The 18,670-nt window shown below is 40.6% G+C and overlaps 1 protein-coding gene across 1 annotated transcript; it reads left to right on the top strand.

Annotated features, from left to right (window-relative positions):
• The first annotated feature begins 5,420 nt into the window (after positions 1-5,420).
• On the top strand, positions 5,421-17,524 carry LOC120514255 (calcium homeostasis modulator protein 1-like). The gene is made up of 3 exons (XM_039734539.1): positions 5,421-5,611; positions 10,264-11,061; positions 15,267-17,524. Exons 2-3 carry the CDS (start codon positions 10,513-10,515, stop codon positions 15,747-15,749), a joined length of 1,032 nt encoding a protein of 343 aa, XP_039590473.1. The 5' UTR covers positions 5,421-5,611; positions 10,264-10,512; the 3' UTR covers positions 15,750-17,524.
• Positions 17,525-18,670: the final 1,146 nt, after the last annotated feature.

Below are 18,670 nucleotides of genomic sequence, written 5' to 3' on the forward strand. Positions count from 1 at the left end.
CACTTGTAATTATACACTTTGCAAAAGACACTACATAAAATAAAGACTGGTTGTCTTTGTTTTAAGTACTTATTGCTCTCTTTTGTTTTTTAAAACACGAAAGGACGCTCTCAGAGCAACACCCACTCTACCCAGAATGATACCACACTCTTAAAAATACAATACAATGCAAAATTCAACATACAATGTTCTGAGAGAGCAACCATGGGCTGCTCAATACCTCCCCCGTGATGCTTGGTGGCAGCCTCTCTGGCAAACAGTGGTGTCTCGGCTTCCCGCAGGGCTCCATGGGAGATGGAGTTCTTCACAACCTTGTTGGTATCTGGGGTGGCCGCCAGGGGGTCCTGCATGGAACGCTGAGCCTGGTTGGACGGGTCTTCAGCCCCACCTGGGCTAGTAGAATCAGAACAAATCACAGCACAGAAACTGCTCTCGTTAGAGTAGTAAATGACTTGCGGGTAAATGCAGACAGAGGCCATTTATCTGTTCTCATCCTCTTAGATCTGAGTGCCGCATTTGATACCATTGATCACAACATTCTTAGAAATCGCCTTAGTCAATGGGTGGGCCTCTCTGGCAGTGTCTTAAATTGGTTTGAATCCTACCTGGCAGGTAGAAAATTCTTTGTTAGTTGTGGTAATTATATTTCACAGACACATGATATTCTATATGGTGTTCCACAAGGCTCTATCCTGGGTCCGCTGCTCTTTTCGATTTACATGCTTCCGTTAGGTTAGATTATCTCGGGGCACAACATGAGCTATCATAGCTATGCTGATGACACACAGCTGTATTTATCAAGAGCACCTGATGACCCTGACTCTGTTGTTTCACTAACACAATGTCTTACTTGTGTTTCTGTGTGGGTGAGTAATCATTTTCTCAAGCTAAATAAAGAAAAAACTTAAATTTTAGTGAGTGGCAATAATGGATATGATGAGATTATTAGAAACAAACTTGATGCATTAGGATTAAAAGTCAAGACGGAGGTAAAGAATTTAGGGGTAACTGTTGACTCTGACCTGAATTTTAAATCACATATTAATCAGATCACTAGGACAGCATTTTTTCACTTAAGAAATATAGCAAAAGTTAGACCTCTTATATCATTGAAAGATTCTGAGAAATGAATTCACTCTTTTGTTTTCAGTCGCTTAGATTACAGTAACTCACTCCTCTCAGGATTACCAAAAAAAGACATAAATCGACTGCAACTAGTGCAGAATGCAGCTACTAGAATCCTAACTAGGAATCGAAAATCCGAGCACATTTCTCCAGTTTTGATGTCACTACACTGGTTACCTGTGTCATTCAGAATCGACTTTAAAATACTGCTTATGGTTTACAAAGCCTTAAACAATCTCACTCCATCTTATATTTCTGAATGTCTGTCACCTTACACTCCAAATTGTAACCTTAGATCTTCAAATGAGTGTCTACTTAGAATTCCAAGAGCTAAACTTAAAAGAAGCGGTGAGGCGGCCTTCTGCTGTAATGCACCTGAAATCTGGAATAGCCTGACAATAGGAATTTGCCAGGCTAATACAATGGAGCACTTTAAAAAACTGCTAAAAACAATTTACTTTAACATGGCTGTCTCATAGCTTCATCTTGGATTAATCCTGACGCTCTGTATATTCAATTAATTATCATTATTATTCATGGTGGCTCCAAAATCCGTACTAACCCCTACTCTCTTTTCTGTTTTTTTCCTGGTTTTCTGTGGTGGCGATCTGCACCACAACCATCTGATCGAAGCACCGTGATGTCCCTACATTGATGGATTAAAGGCCAGAAGTCCACTCATCATCAAGTCCTTCCATGAGAACCCTGAATACAATAAGGACTGATCATTTATGTTAGGTAGAATGCCTAGAGGGGACTGGGCGGTCTCATGGTCTGGAACCCCTGCAGATTTTATTTTTTCCCCAGCCGTCTGGAGTTTTGTTTTGTTTTTTCTGTCCTCCCCGACCATCAGACCTTACTTTTTATTGTATGTTAATTAGTGTTCTCTGGTTTTCATTTTTACTTTGTCTTTTTTCTCTTTCTTCATCATGTAAAGCACTGAGCTACATTATTTGTATGAAAATGTGCTATAGAAATAAATGTTGTTGTTGTTGTTGATATAAAAGGGGCCAGCAACCACCAGTTAGGGGCCAGAGTCGGGAGGAGGAGGACGAAACTTGACGGGAGGAGTGGTGGTGGTGCCAGAAGGGAGTGTCCTGTGTTTGTTGGTGATTTGGGACTATGTTGTGCCTGTGGGGCTCACAGGGAAGACGTGCCCCACAGATGAAGAAAATAAAAGTCTTTATTTATTTTACACATGCCTCAGTGTGAGTCTGTGCTGGGTCAGGCACAATATAAAACCTTTTTACAGGTGCCAGAGTGGTTCTTCAGAGCGATCCAATAGGAGAACCATTTTTTGTTCCCAAAAGATCCATCTGTTGTGAACTTGAGAGTTCCTCACCATGAAAGTCCCAATAGTTGCTCAAAACACCCATTAGAAGGGGAAAATACTGTCAGAAACCCAACTGCTCACACAAAGGGCAACAAAGAATCTACATAAAATATAATAATTAATCAAAAAGGCTCTGTATAACAAGAAGCTCCAAAGAGCACAAAGCCTCCAAATTAGGCAATCCAAAGCAGACATGCAAACAAATCAATTGTGTAACTTCGATGCTGGGCAGCATTCACAAAAATGAATGGGAGAACTGCTTTATTTCAAACATGATCTTCAATATATAAGGACAGTCTGATGTAATAAAGGAACAGTCTGTTGCAATTTAATTAACATTGAATTGATGTATTACAGTTATATGGATTATACTCTTCACCAAGGTCTGGCATACATCTGGAATGAACTTTTATTATCAAAATAAAAGTCTTTTTTTAAAACAGGCAAAACCACAAAGGAATCCTAACCAGCAAGATTCAATAGAGCAATAAAATAAAATGCCATGTAGGTCGAAAAGCCCAAAATATCATAAAAACAAAGATCACTGGAGAAAACTCACCACCATCATGAGACCATTCAGAATGAACCACAGGGGACTGTGGGTTTTCCCAGCCTTTATGGGGATGATAACAGCCCCTTGGCAATGATTGGCACATGGGCTTATCTCTTGGGTGACCACCCAGGAAACATCGGGAACATATAGGGAAATACACAGATAGATAGAAATTGAATGACCAACCATATTAACATAAACAAAGGAATGAACAAAAAAGACATAAAAATAATATTTGAAAAGCAGACAGGAAACATAACATCATCCACATGTTGGGTCTGGATGGAACTTGTGTTTATTTACAGGCTCCATAAATAATCATGAACTGAAGATAACAGATTTGTAAAATACCAATGGGTTCCTTATTTTAAAAGAACTCCTGCTAGATACAGTGCAGTATCACAGGGTCAGTTCAGGTTTTATTGGTCTATCAGGATCCGGACAGGCAGCCCACTCTACATTCAATTTTTCTGTTTTGTCCACAGATTAGGAATCTTTTCAAAGCCCAAAGAACCAAAGTCATATGAAAATAACCCTTCCCAGAATTAAACCAATGGCTCTACAAGAGACCACACAACCCAGTCATGTGCCATTTTAGAACCATCTGCAGAGTGCAGAGAAGCCAAAACATAACAAAATGGTAAATGTATCACATAATAACCACAAGCAAAGGAATAACAAAAAAGAAACAAAAAGCACCAAATGAACAAAAGTCAAACAAAGTCTTTCCTGCCTCACTCGGCCTGCTTCCTTCCACAGGTGTCCATCTGCCTGCCTGCTGGGGTGGCCTGTCTACTTTCCCACTATAGTACTTCATCCTAAACCCTTTTGTTCCATTTTGGTCTCTTTCTCCTGTATCTTTACCCTGGTCTCTCTTCCTCCCACCAGTTGGATGTTCTCCCGAACTCATCTCTGCACTCCACACTCATTCAGCCTCTGGTTATGAAAGAACTTTAAAGCTCATTCTGAGGTCACTTCTAGCCAAGACTCACATTTACGTTATGCTGGACCCAACCATGGACCCCAGGCCTAAATACTTTCAAGCGGTGCCTGCTGCCCTTGAACGTTTGAGCATTCTGTGTTGCCATTCAGGTAGACAGGTTTCCTGGGCAGTTCCCCTGCTCTAGAGACAGTGGGACATCAGTTGGCTGGGATGTCCTGCCTGGCTTCACTTCTGTTCTCAAGATGGCTGTAGGTAACCTTGCTGGCTTCTCTGCCCCCTAGCTTCCTATAGAAATATCTGCACACCTTTGCCAAAGCCACAATTCCTCCTCACTTTAGTGACAACAAGCACACATACAGTTAATGCTGCCAGCTGTTGTTGCCCATCTCCGCACATTGGCATGTTTATTTCCATTTCCACAAAAAGAGTACTTTTCCTCTTACTTTTATGGCACTGCTGCTGGATCCTATGCCTGGCCATGCCATTCACTTCTGCCTAGCAAACCGATCACATAGCATATTTATAATAGTATATTAATAATCACTCTGCATTCTGATGTGACTGCTAAAAGTGGGTTTGCAGTTGCATGACAGAATTCACACGTCCTATCGATTTTGGTACTTCTGTGTTAAGTGACGTATGCAGGGTCACCCAGTGAGAGCTTGAAGCCACTTATTCCCAAATTTACTGGATGAATACACATTTAGAAGACTGCATATTGATAAGGTGCCACGAAACAGCACAGAATTAGCTCTCTGACAAATACATGCAGCAAAGGGACATTGAAAATGTAAAGACCACTGTAACTGATATAAAAGCAATTGAATTTTTAGTCAAACAGCATAAGAATATAAAGTCCCAATATTGATTGGTATGCACTTTGATAGTTGTGGAGTTAGACCCACTAACTACTGTCCTAAATATGGTCGCCAATGTTACCTCATAATTATGAATGGCTGGGTGAGTTTTCCTATTTCTGGTCATTTTAGAACAAATTCTGGAGTTGCTTTGCCCCTTTTTTATAAAGTTAAATACATCATCGGGGAGAAAAAGTCATAGACAAATAATCATGATATAATCATGGCTTGTAACAGCCATATAAATAATTGTGTAGTTCATAATACAAGTAAGTGTTTGAAATAAACACAACAGCTACTTTCCTTGCTAAATCTGACCATGTACTATACCGAAGAGTTCTCTCCAGCAGTTTATATAGCGCCTTTCACAGTGCGATACCTTCTGAAAGGATTGTACAGATTTGTCGAACACATTATAGCAAAAACACATTTTTTGGCAAATTTTACTTTCAGCGCGGCTTCATGTCCGTCTGCGCTTCTTCAAAAAAAAAGACCCACAAATATTGTCGGAGGAAATTGGGTTGTGATGGGCGGGCTACCAGGTGGCTCGTTTTACAGAAATCATTGAAGGCTGTTGCCACACCCAGCCACTGCACCTAATGAGAGCAGCCGAAGATGAGGAGCTGACAGAGATCAGCAACGATGCGCTAAACCTCCTCCGCCGGTGGTACTCAGAGGTGTGCATGCATGCCTGCGTGCATTCGCGACCAAATTCACATTTCTTCAAGGTTAACACCGGCACGATGGTTTCAGCGGTGCTGTGAAGCCGATCAGCAGTCGGAGTCGGAGATAAGCAACAGGTGAGTGAGTTCGGAGCTCGGGCAGAGCGGTCAGAGACCAACGCCATCTTTCAGTTGTAGCAGGCACTTTGACGTGGATACGTTGCGTTCGGGCCGGACCGTCATTTTGTGACTGGAAAACGAAGCCACGTTGCCCATGTTTATTTATGTATTTATTTTTTTAGAAGTCCTTTGTTTCTCCGTTTCACATTCAGCTTTATTAATATTATTGTCTGTCCATATATTTTACGAACCCCCTTAATCTATTCAGGGTCTCGAGGGGCTGAAACTTACTAGGTGACAGTCCTGGACGGGTCGCCTGTCAAACGGCCTGTCATACACTCTCAAACATAACGGTTTTTAATGGCAATTTATCGGGTGGTGTAGCCCAGCGTTGAACCATTGCTTGACAAAGACTCGTTTCATTTTGGGAAGGGTTCTTTGCATGTGAAATTTTTCTTTGGGCCTTGAAAAGGTTCCCAACATATTAGACCTGCATAATAGTTAAAGCATTGGAGGCTATGGATTCAAATCCCACTATTGACACTGTGTGACCATGAGCAAGTCACTTCGCCTGCGTGTGCTCCATTTGGAAAAACGAAAAAACTAAACGTAACCAATTGTATCCATCCTGTTGTAAGTCACCTCAAAGGCATCAGCCAGATAATAAGAAATAATAATATGAAATCTAACGTATTAAGCAGGACGGTATACTGTCAGATCAAGAAAACCTGAACTTATCCTGTGTTATCCTCATTTTAAAATCATGAGCCAATTTTGAATTTTACAAATCTGTTCTCATCTCTTCATAATTATTTAAAGACCCTATTCGAACTAGTGTAGTGCTGAGGTGTCACCCGCATTACATGGCTGCCGGGTGCGGCAATGTGATGTATCAGTGCAAGCTCCCAACCTCCTGTGGATCTAAAGGTTTGTTTTGGAACCTTCATGTCGATAGTTCTTTTAGAAACCAAAAATGGTTCCCCTATGTCACTGCTCTGAAGAACCTTTTCAACAGCTTTGTTTTTAGGAGTGCAGTGCACGTTCTCACACACAGTCCAATCACTAATATGACTCCAGTTTTCAACCACCAGATAATTTCAGCTTTGGGTGGAAAAACAGGGGTACCCAGAAAAAAGCTGCCACTATACTAGCAGAGAAGATTTAGCCTTTGCAGTAACAATGACTGGTGTTATTGTTATAGTTATAGTGCTGTTACAATAGTTGACACCATCAACTTTTAAACTTTCAATATGAATTTATTAATTGTGTATAGAGTCACTGTATGACTTTTATATGAAGTTATGAAGACATGCAGGTGATGGGTGTAACAGAACAAGATGCAGAGGACAGAAAGATATGAAAGAAGATGATCCGCTGTGGCAACCTCTAACAGGAGCAGCTGAAAGAAGCAGACGATGATGTTGCACTATTATTATTATTATTATTATTATCAAACTTTCTCAGATTAGTGTTAAATCAAGGCAGCAACTGAACCTGGACCCACTCACACACAGCCTCCTAATTATATTAGAATTGTGGAAATGTGAGGGAAAGAGAAATAACACAAGGAAAATCTATGCAAACAGGGGGAGAACATCAAAAACAATCACTGGACAGGGGATTCAAATGAATTTACTGTCTACTGCACTACTGTCCTGACCAATAATAATAATAATAATAATCGGATGCAGATGTAGTATGAAACTAATGAAGCTTAAGCTTCAGGGCCTCTAATCCTGGAGGGGCGCCAGAAGTGACTTTAATTTTCAACCCTCTAAAACTCGAGAACTATAAAGCATAGGACATTTTTATTCACACCAGTGACTTTGACATTGAGGTAATCCAGCACAAAAATTTTAATCAGAATCTGAGATGTAGCGGTTAAGTCTTTAAAAAATTTGTGGTGAGTCTGTTGTGGAACTTGAAGACGATAACAGTGGTCACCCAGACCGCTTTGCAGGTTGAGAAGAGGACCCCATAACTATTCAAGCTTCAGGTCCCCAAAAATGTAGGCCTGCTGATGATAATAATAATAATGCATATTTTTTATGTTTGTCATCATTATTATTATTTTAGCTTGGAATCCATCCATCCGTCCATTTTCTAACCCGCTGAATCCGAATAGGGTCACGGGGGTCTGCTGGAGCCAATCCCAGCCAACAAGGCAGGAACCAATCCTGGGCAGGGTGCCAACCCACCGCAGGACACACACAAACACACACTAGGGCCAATTTAGAATCGCCAATCCACCTAACCTGCATGTTTTTGGATTGTGGGAGGAAACCCACGCAGACACGGGGAGAACATGCAAACTCCACGCAGGGAGGACCCAGGAACCCAACCCGGGTCTCCTAACTGCGAGGCAGCAGCGCTACCACTGCGCCACCGTGCTGCCAGCTTGGAATCCTTATTTGAAAAAAAATCACATTAAAAGCAATCACTGTGTGAGTAACAAAGGGATACAAATTAATTGTTGACATATTCAGTTGTTAGACCTGGAATCAGTTTTTGGAAAATGAGATTCTGAACTGGCATAGTCCCTTTGTTCTATTATTAGTAATGTAGGATGTTATTTAAGTAATTGTTTTGGTTACAGTTACAGAGAACTGTGTTAGATGTGTTTTTACTTATTGTTCTAACTTTCTAGCTTTTATGTTGATCCAACGTTCTATTGTTTACATTTGTTATTGTATCTGTTTGGGGTGGCATGGCCGGAAAATGTGACATGGGGTGGGACAGTGCGCGGGCATCTTTGTGGGCTTTCTGGATTATGTCTGCCTAAAGGGTGGGAGTGAAGTGTTGTAGCTCACTGAGAGAAGTGTCTGTTTTACTTGGCTACTAAGAACAGAAGCTGAGAAGACCATCGGCTTTACATTATTATCATTATTAGCAGTAGTAGTAGCATCTTTCCACTGAAAAAAGTATAACCTCCATTCAACTTAAAATAATTAAGGTAATGATTCACACTTAATGTTTTCAGTCTTAACCAATATAATTCTTTTTATTTTATTAATCCCACAATTTTTAAGTTGAGGCAAATCATTTAGAGTGATTGGGTGCAATTCACTTGTTTTATACTGAAGTAAATCTATTTTCTAAGTTGTTACAATTTAAAATGGTTTATTGGTCATAACCTGTTTTTATGCTATTAGAAATATTATGAACATAACACATTCCAATGCTGTACTTTTTACATTTATTTAAAAATCTAGCATGAATACACAAGCATTTTGCAGTGTAAATCTTAAATATACAACAAAAAATTATTAAACATTTCTACAGCTTTCTTGAAAGTATGTTTTATTACGAGTTTTTATACTTAAAACTAACAGTTGAGAAACAGGGATACTTACCAGAAATCCTCCGTTATAAAAGTCTGCTGCTGAAAATGACCAGACCTGTATAGCCAAGTCCACTCCTCTCGGGAAAGTGTTCTTCTTTTTTGGCAGTTGGAAAGCCAAAACGCTAGAAAGTTTGACTGGAAGAATATACAAAGAGCCCCTCCCACACAGCCCATGAACAACCTAAAATATTATGTTAACCGAAAATAACTGATTTTTATGTTTATTCCCTCCAGTATAACTTAATTTGGTATGAACAGTTTTTTTACTTTGATTGAGATCTGAAACCAAATACAGTGGAACCTCGGTTCATGAACGTCTCGGTACATGTACAAATCGGTTTACGACCGAAAAGTTTGCAAACTTTTGCCTCAGTTCACGACCAAACACTCGGTATACGAACAAGCCAGTTTCCCTTTCGGTTTGTATATGTTCAGTCTCTCTCTGTGCATTTCCTGTGCAGCGAGCGAGAGAGAGAGAGAGAGAGAGAGAGACACACACACAGGCGAGTGCTAGAGAGAGACACACACAGGTGCTCCAGGCTCGTGAAAGAGAGACACACACACACACGAAAGAGAGAGCGAGCGAGCAAGAGAGGGAGGGCTGGACACATAAGGTAGAAAAGGCTTGTTTTTGTTTTGAGTTCTGTTTCCAGCGATCGTTTCATAGCGTGCATTGTTGCAATGTTACTTTTCTTGGTGGTTTATTAAATTACGGATTTTTCAAATGTTCATTTTTTTCCCTGTGCTTAAAACTCATTAAAAAAGTGTTTTTAGCGAGCAGTTCTAGCACTATAGCGCAAACTATTGCAGTGTTAGTTTTCTCTGTTGTTCAAGGTTTTCTCAGTGTTATTCAATGTTTTTACATTTAGTTTACTATTATGCTGTGCATTCTATGGTATAATTAACTATATTTGTGCTTAAAAACTAAAAAAATATATATTTACATACAGTTTGTATGGTCTGGAACAGATTAATTGTATTTACATACAATCCTATGGTGGAAATTGCTTCGGTTTATGACCAAATCGGTTTACGACCAGAGTTTTGGAACGAATTATGGTCGTGAACCGAGGTTCCACTGTATTTCATGCTACAACACTAAATGACTAATCTTAAGTTGCTTGAAAGTGAAAATTTACGTTGAATAAGCAACATAAATGTTATACTTTATTCAGTGTAACAGCAAGGAAGTGGCACCTTGTGACACTTGCTGTCGCACTCAAAGCAGTGGCTGTGCAGTTGCAGGCTCGTCTTGTCCATGATCCACTGTTGAAGTTCATTGAAGAACATCTTTTGATTAATTAATTTATTTTTTTCTCTCCCTCAGTAATGTTCATACATTGGAGGCAAAGAAAACCAACAGTCCTCATGAGGGAGCAAACGACAGGACATGTTTTCGCTCCGTTTTTGCAGCTCGCAATTTCAAGCCAAGCGACTTGCGATCTTCTCTTATATAGTGGCATTTACGCGGAGCAAAATCAGGCAGCAGTTTAAATGAACAGTTTTAACTAATCTGGAAACAACATTGACGCTTATAGTGGTTCCAGAGGATTAGGGACCAAAAACAGTCGCCAGCATGGATAAGTTCCGCATGATTTTCCAGTTTCTTCAATCCAACCAGGAGTCGTTCATGAATGGCATCTGTGGGATCATGGCGCTGGCCAGTGCGCACCTGTACTCGGCCTTTGATTTCAACTGCCCCTGTCTGCCTGAATATAACTACTCTTATGGAATGGGCATCCTGGCGCTCCCTCCTTTTGTGCTTTTTCTAGTAGGCTTCATCATGAACAATAATGTGTCCATGCTGGCAGAAGAGTGGAAGAGGCCAATCGGCCAGCGCAGGAAGGACCCAGCAGTGCTGCGTTACATGTTCTGCTCCATGACACAGCGGGCCATGATTGCTCCAGTGGTTTGGATTTCCGTCACCCTCCTTGACGGGAAAAGTCTGACGTGTGCTTTCAGTGTCAACTTGCAGCTAGAGAAGTTTGGCAATGTGAGCACACAAGGGCTATCTCAGGATGAGCTCACCCGATTACTGGCTAAAATCCCCTGCAAGGACATCTTCGACGGACATGCAGTAGTCTCCCGGGAAGCTGCCGAGCGCTACCTGCGTTGCATATCTCAGGTGGGTAGGAAACACAGCACTCTGAAAGATGAAGGTGCCAGAGTGGTTTTGCTGAACAGTGTCATAAGGGAACCATTTTTAATTTACAAGAGGACCATCCATATGAAAGTTCCAGAAGGAAGATTTCATTTAGATCCCACACAGGCATCATAAATAACCATGACAGATGATACAAGATTTGTCAAATGCCACTGGGTTCCTGATTTTAAAATGACCTTTGCTGCATACAGTAACACAGACAAAGTTCAGGTTTTCTTTACCTGTCAGAATTCTGCTAGATAGCACACAATACATTAGAAATTTCTTTTTAAAGTCCAAGGAACCAATTTCATGTGCAAAGAACCCTTCACAGAACAAAAAGAGTTATTTGTCAGTCGGTAGTTTGAATAGTATGAAAATAACCCTTCTTAGAATTAAAGCAATGGCTCTTGTAACAAGAAAACCCCAGAGACATTGGGAAGGTTTGGGGCAGCCACCCATATAATATTTCCTGGCTGCAAAATCTGTCCAAATACAAAGATATGTTCACACAACATCATCCAAAACAGAACTGAGTATCATCTTAAGATGGCGGCTTTTAAACCCTCGCAGGGGAAGTGATGTCATCGGGACCGGAACTGGAAGTGACGTCGTTGGTTGCCCGAGAACAGGGCGGGATTTCCGAGAATGGTCTGCAAGGTATTGAAAGAGAGAATTAGCTCACTTCGCCACCCCCTGGTCTGGCGTGGAACTACATTTATTCAGACTCTTTGGTTGTCCCCTAAACATGCATGTGTGACACTCTAAAAGGAACCACACAACCCAATAAAGAACCATTATTTTTAAGAGTGTGCATAAAGACCGTACTATGTGACATGAAAAACAGACTAGAAAAATTCTGCTTGCTGTGTAATTGGAGCTGCAGATTCTCTCCAGTTTTGCTGAACGTTTCTTTAATGCTCTCTGGGGTTCCTTCCACAGTCCAAAAGACATACATATCAGATCATCGTGAGTGAGAAAAGGATTACCAAACAGCATGTTTTCATTTAAAAATGGAATTTAAAAAAAATGGTCTCCATCCAGACTAGCGTTTTACAGATCGTTTACAAAACTACAGTATCTCTGACCACATTAAAATAACCATAAACACATACAGTATGATGTAGCCGTTCACTTACATCAGACATGCACACCTTGGCAGAAATAGGAAGAGGAAGTGTCCTCCTTGAAGGGCTGGTTACACTGGCAAAACTGTGGCCGCTGGTACATTTTTTTTTTTTTCTTCTGCAGATGTATTCAGCATTCACACTGTACAAACTCCAATTTAGATCCACACAAGCAAACATCAAAAAGTGCCAGGGAAAGCAACTCTTCCATGTCTGCCGTGTTGAAATACGGTTTTCTTCTGTGAAGGGAGACCATTCAGGGAGTGATGTGTTGTTACAAGCAGGATCCAATCAGGGATGGGCCTTGTAATAAGCACGAGCCAATCAGCGTGCAATGAGAGTCTGCATTATCAAGAGTGTTCATTTAGATCCGTGGACATTGTAACACAGAAGGTGTTCTCGGATGTTTATGTCTCTGTTTTCAACGCTCTGCATTTTCAGGGGTTAAAACACTGGGGTAATTTGGATGAAAGGTGAAATTGGAGACTAATGTCTGCAATTTAAACGAAAATGTAGTAATGTGGGCAAAGCCTTTGACATGGTGTAGCCCTGTTAATCTGTATATATAAAGGAGAGTTGGGATCCGAGAGACTGTGTTTGTGTGTTTGTGGAGAGATGAAGAGTTAAGGCGGGTAGGGGAGTCACGTGATCATCTCCCCTCCCATTCACGTCATTTCATTCACTTCAAATCATTTCGCTCCGAGCTGAGCTCCGCAGCTGACGTGGTCTTGCGTTCTTTTTCCTTAGTGTTTAGTCCTTTCTCCTTTACTAATTTACTGTTTAGTACAAGCGGTACTTACACAGTCACTTATAAAAGGGGAGAAAACTCCGTGCAACAAATGGATATTGAAACTACCTTGAAAGACATGCAATCAACGTGGCCATTAAACGGATCCCAAGAGAGGTCTTCTAGGTTGGAAAAAAAGCGCTTGGCTGCCAAAACCAGCGCAACAAGAAACGACTTCTACTTTAGAAAGAAAACGATTCGCTGCCAAAATCAGGCAGTTAAACGAATCTAAAGAATTAATTTAGAACTAATTAAGCGAGTCATTATTTCCCAGTTTCTGTGAATTGGAGTCAATGAAATTACAAACTAATTGTTTGGGAGATTTTTATTAAAATGTAATAAGCAGTTATATGGGGAATACATAGGGTTTTTTAAGTTGTTAACAGTATTTTCAACCTAATTTTCATTCTGCCTTTCCAGGTATTCTGGTTATTTGATTATTTACTAATTAGCGGGTCTGACTCTGAAGTTGTTTCTGCTTTCATCATCCCGTGTGTCTACTGTGCTGGTTGTTAATTTTCACTATTAGGGTTAAATAAAGGGAGCAAACTACACAGGAAAAGGAGACAATAATAGGAAAACAAAAAAAAGAGAGTTAAGCATTTATAGCTTTAGAAAAAAATATTTCTAAATGTCTTAGAAATGTAAAAACCTTACTATTGTGTTTTTCTGAATTCAGAATAAGAGAAGAGTAATAAAGACCAGCTAATTAAATGTGATCAGTTGTTATCAATTATTATCACTGATTGTGAATCTGGTTGGAACAAAAACCTGCAGCCACAGTGGGTCCCCAGGACCAAGTTTGGGAACCACAGCCTTAAACTGTAACCCTGAGTTTAAGTTGAGGTGTGTACTAGTGCGAGAGTGGGCCCTGTGGTGGGCTGGCACCTGTCCTGGTTTAGTTGTTGACTGACTCAAGAACAATAGAAGCCTGATGTGTGCTCAAGAATAATGCACTGGTGAGGCCTCATCTGGAGTCCTGTGTGTAGTTTTGGTCTCCAGGCTACAAAAAGGACATAGCAGCGCTAGAGAAGGTCCAGAGAAGAGCGACTTGGCTCATACCAGGGCTACAGGGGATGAATTATGAGGAAAGATTAAAAGAGCTGAGCTGATACAGTTTAAGCAAAAGAAGATTAAGAAGAGACATGATTGAAGTGTTTAAAATTATGAAGGGAATTAGTACAGTGGATTGAGACTGTTATTTTAAAATGAGTTCATCAAGAACACGGGGACACAGTTGGAAACTTGTTAAGGGTAAATTTCGCACAAACATTAGGAAGTTTTTTTTACACAAAGAACGATAGACACTTGGAATAAGCGACCAAGTAGTGTGGTAGACAGTAAGACATTAGGGACTTTCAAAACTCAACTTGATGTTATTTTGGAAGAAATAAGTGGATAGGACTGGCGAGCATCGTTGGGCTGAATGGCCTGTTCTCGTCTAGAGTGTTCTAATGTTCTAATGACTCTGGTTATGAATTAGATTCATTTTGAAAATATTGTCTTATATTAAGTTAGTATGAAGATTATATTAAATGACCAATTATGAACTTAATTTTCAAAAAAGGGAACAAAAACATGTTTTCCTTAATTTGTATGTTCATTTTACTGAGTCTGTTGGACACATGGCATTTAGATATTTTGTCATCATATTTTATGAAATATATGTGTAAATAAAATTAGTAATAGAGTTACAGGGACTGTTATATGCACTTGGTATGCTTTTTCAGATACATAGAGCTCATTCTATTGCTAACATTAGTTCCAAAAGGAGCAGACACGTTGCTTGGTGCAAACTGCTATTTGGCCATGCCAAATATTTAAATACAGGTTCATCATCTGTCCATTTAATGAACTCACATTTTTCAGTGCAGGACATAAACAAGCAAGGAGTGCACGGCCTTCACCAATCTTGCGTTCAGTACATTTCCATTACAGGGGACACGGGGACACGCCAGGCCAACTCTGAGGCAGCAGTCAGCATCGTTTTGCATGTGGGAGGAAATTCACTGAGAGAAAGTCACAGTGCTCAGGGGAAACCCACCTGCTTTGTTTTTGGAGTTATACCAAAATGCCTCATCGCTATGAGAATAATTATTTTTTATTTGAAACATAAACAATTGCTCTTTTGATTTTAGTGAAGTATTTTGATTAATGCATATTAGAAATCCAGCTCATAATTACACTTTTATTGAATTTCCTTGACAAACATTATGACTCTGCCCACTGACAGAAACAGAGGAATATTTATGTCTTCCCTCTTTATATCCTAGGCAATTGGCTGGACCTTCCTCTTGCTGATGACCATGATGGCATTCCTTGTAAGGGCAATCCGCCCTTGTTTCACCCAGGCTGCCTTCCTGAAAACCAAATACTGGTCGCATTACATCGACATCGAACGCAAGCTTTTTGACGAGACCTGCACAGAGCATGCCAAGAGCTTTGCCAAGATCTGCATTCAGCAGTACTTTGAAAGCATCAAGGGGGAGATGTGCAACTTCCATCAGCACCACCGGGTGCGACATCACAGCAAGGATTCGGAAGAGGATGCTAAAGGAGATGATGACAAGCTGTTGGGCATCACTGATCAGGAGGACATGAATAAGGTCCTAAAAAATTGGCATCAGTGCAAGCCTCCACTTAATCTGGCCAAACCTGGGTTGCTAAATGGCAATGGCTGTGCCAAACCCAATAACACAGAAGACAAATCTGTCAATTCCAGGAAAACACTGGTGGCTTATTATAGCAAGGTTTGAAGGATATGGATATGGGGTAATTAGGACACTTGAATCATGGGGTAAAATAATACGTCCTGACGTTCAAACATGACTCCAACTGCTGTAGTGGAACCCCGCAGAATTGCATTGATCTTCATTTATCACATTGATAATCCACAAGAAAGATGATAAGATGGTTAAATATGTGGCCTACTCAGTAAATTAACAAAGTCTAAGATGCACTGCCCCCCCAGCCAGGACAGGTGCTGACCATGTACACTTAAGGTTAAGGAGAGGGATTTTGGACAAATCAAGTGAAATGAATGACTGAGCCTTTTGTTCTCATCATAATTGTTCTAAAGCTCTAATGGTTGCCCCCTACCTAAGAATAAATTTGCCAACTGGGATCAAGCAGATGTGAATGGATGAACATGCTGGAAGATTGTAGCCATGGCAAAGGGCATCACCTTAACTTATCTTAGCATCTGAAATAGTGAGGATCTCCCTTGTTGAAGAGTTTATAAACGCTCTTAGACCTGTCTACAAAGATGAACTGTGGTAACTGGATAGTATCATTTACTTTATCCCATAACATGACTTTTGGTTGATTTCGTTTCATTATTTTGAATAGTATTATAATTCAATGTTGTCTGGTCACACCACAACAATTCTATTTTGGTTTCTAGATGCTGCCATTTTTTGTTTGTTCGTGACCACAAGGGGGTGCACCTCAAACTCCAGACACACAGCGTAGACATAAGTCTCAGGTTCAGAAGACCTTTGGTTAAACAGATTTTCTTATACAAGCTTTGTCTTAAACTTTGCAATCCACGGCAGAGTTACAATCCTCTTTTTTCACTCTCTTCCTGTCCAGCCTTGTCCATCACCTCCCAACTCTTTCCTTGGTGGATTAGCTTCTTTTATGGGGGACCCAGGCGTACTACTGGTGTCATGGTGTGTGTGGATGGAAGAACTTCTGGATCAAGTAGCTGTCCCATTAAACTAAGAAGTCTTTTCCCGGCAGCACCCCTTGATGGCACCCAAGAACCCTGACAGGGCTGCTCTTCTGAGCTACAAGTCCCAAGCAACCCTGCGGGTATCCAAGCTGGGGCCACACCAGAGGAACACTGCCACCTCTCATGTTAGAGGAGAAATTGTCCCCGACATCAAGGCTCTCCCAGTATTTTCGTTATGGCCTCTCACAGTCTGGGATTAAAACTGGGAATTATCTCAGCCAGACTGAACCACCATCCATGTGCTCCATCAATTATAGCCTCCCGGCCAAGTAAGAGTTTGCCCTCCGTCCTGGTTAGGACATCGGTACATCTGCTGCGCCAACTACAATAGACAACCTGAGACACCCGAGAGTGAGTTAGCAAGTAATGTTAGATGGAAGGACTTTAAGGACCTTCAAAACTTGACTTGATATTATTTGGGGATAATTGGCTAGATAGGATTGCCAAACTTTGTCGGGCTGAATGGCCTGTTGTCATCAAAATGTTTCCAATGGTGTAATATTAATACAAAGACTCTGCTCATCCAGATAGCCAATAATGTGGCTGGCAGTCACTATATATAGCATGCAGACATGGCCAGAAGGTTTTATCGTTGATAAGCAAAACATTAGATTGGGCAAATGTGAGGTGTGAGTGCCTTAGTTAGACCACTGAGTGCTGATGTCCGATGTAGTTGTGCACATCAAGCTCTGTGGTCTCCAGCATTTATGGAGAATTGTTTTAAGTGGAGAAGGAAGGCGAGAAAAAACTGTAAGGGGATGTTTGGGTAGGAAGGCTGACCTCAGCTGAAGATTTAACAAAAAAAGGAGAGAATGGAATGGAGGACCTGTGATCTACAGTGGTGCTTGAAAGTTTGTGAACCTTCAATCAATCAATCAATCAATCAACATTTATTTATATAGCACATATTCATACAAAAAAATGTAGCTCAAAGTGCTTTACAAAATGAATAGAAAAATAGAAGACACAATAAAAGATAAACATAAGTCAACATTAATTAACATAGAATAAGAGTAAGGTCCGATGGCCAGGGTGGACAGAAAAAACAAAAAAAAAACTCCAAAGGCTGGAGAAAAAAATAAAATCTGTAGGGGTTCCAGACCAAGAGACCGCTCAGTCCCCTCTGGGCAACCCTTTAGAATTTTCTATATTTCTGCATAAATATGACCTAAAACATCATCAGATTTTCCCTCATTTTCACAGTCCTAAAAGTAGATAAACACAAAGCAATTAAACAAATGAGACAAAAATATTATACTTAGTCATTTATTTATTGAGGAAAATGATCGAATAGTACATATTTATGAGTGGCAAAAGTATGTGAACCTCTATGATTAGCAGTTAGTTTGAAGGTGAAATTCAAGTCAGGTGTTTTCAATCAATGGGATGACAATCAGGTGTGAGTGGGCACCCTGTGTTATTTAAAGAACAGGATCTATCAAAATCTGCTCTTCACAACACATGTTTGTGGAAGTGTATCATGGCACGAACAAAGGAGATTTATGAGGACCTCAGACAAAGAGTTGTTGATGCTCATCAGGCTGGAAAAGTTTACAAAACCATCTCTAAAGAGTTTGGACTCCACCAATCCACAGTCAGACAGATTGTGTACAAATGGAGGAAATTCAAGACCATTGTTACCCTCCCAGGAGTGTCGACCAACAAAGATCACTCCAAGAGCAAGGCGTGTAATAGTCGGCGAGGTCACAAAGGACCCCAGGGTAACTTCTAAGCAACTGAAGGCCTCTCTCACATTGGCTAATGTTCATGTTCATGAGTCCACCATCAGGAGAACACTGAGCAACAATGGTGTGCGTGGCAGGGTTGCAAAGAGAAAGCCACTGCTCTCAAAAAAAATTGCTGCTCATCTGCAGTTTGCTAAAGATCACATGGACAAACCTGAAGGCTATTGGAAGAATGTTTTGTGGACGGATGAGACCAAAA

Source organism: Polypterus senegalus, chromosome 1, assembly GCF_016835505.1.
Source record: "Polypterus senegalus isolate Bchr_013 chromosome 1, ASM1683550v1, whole genome shotgun sequence".
Taxonomy (NCBI): Eukaryota; Metazoa; Chordata; class Cladistia; order Polypteriformes; family Polypteridae; genus Polypterus; species Polypterus senegalus.

Excerpts from the sequence above, each read along its gene's own strand:
- LOC120514255 (XM_039734539.1), top strand. The coding sequence starts at position 10,513 with ATGGATAAGTTCCGCATGATTTTCCAGTTTCTTCAATCCAACCAGGAG. Across the intron at positions 11,062-15,266 it reads ACCTGCGTTGCATATCTCAG|GCAATTGGCTGGACCTTCCT; the intron begins GTGGGTAGGAAA and ends TTTATATCCTAG.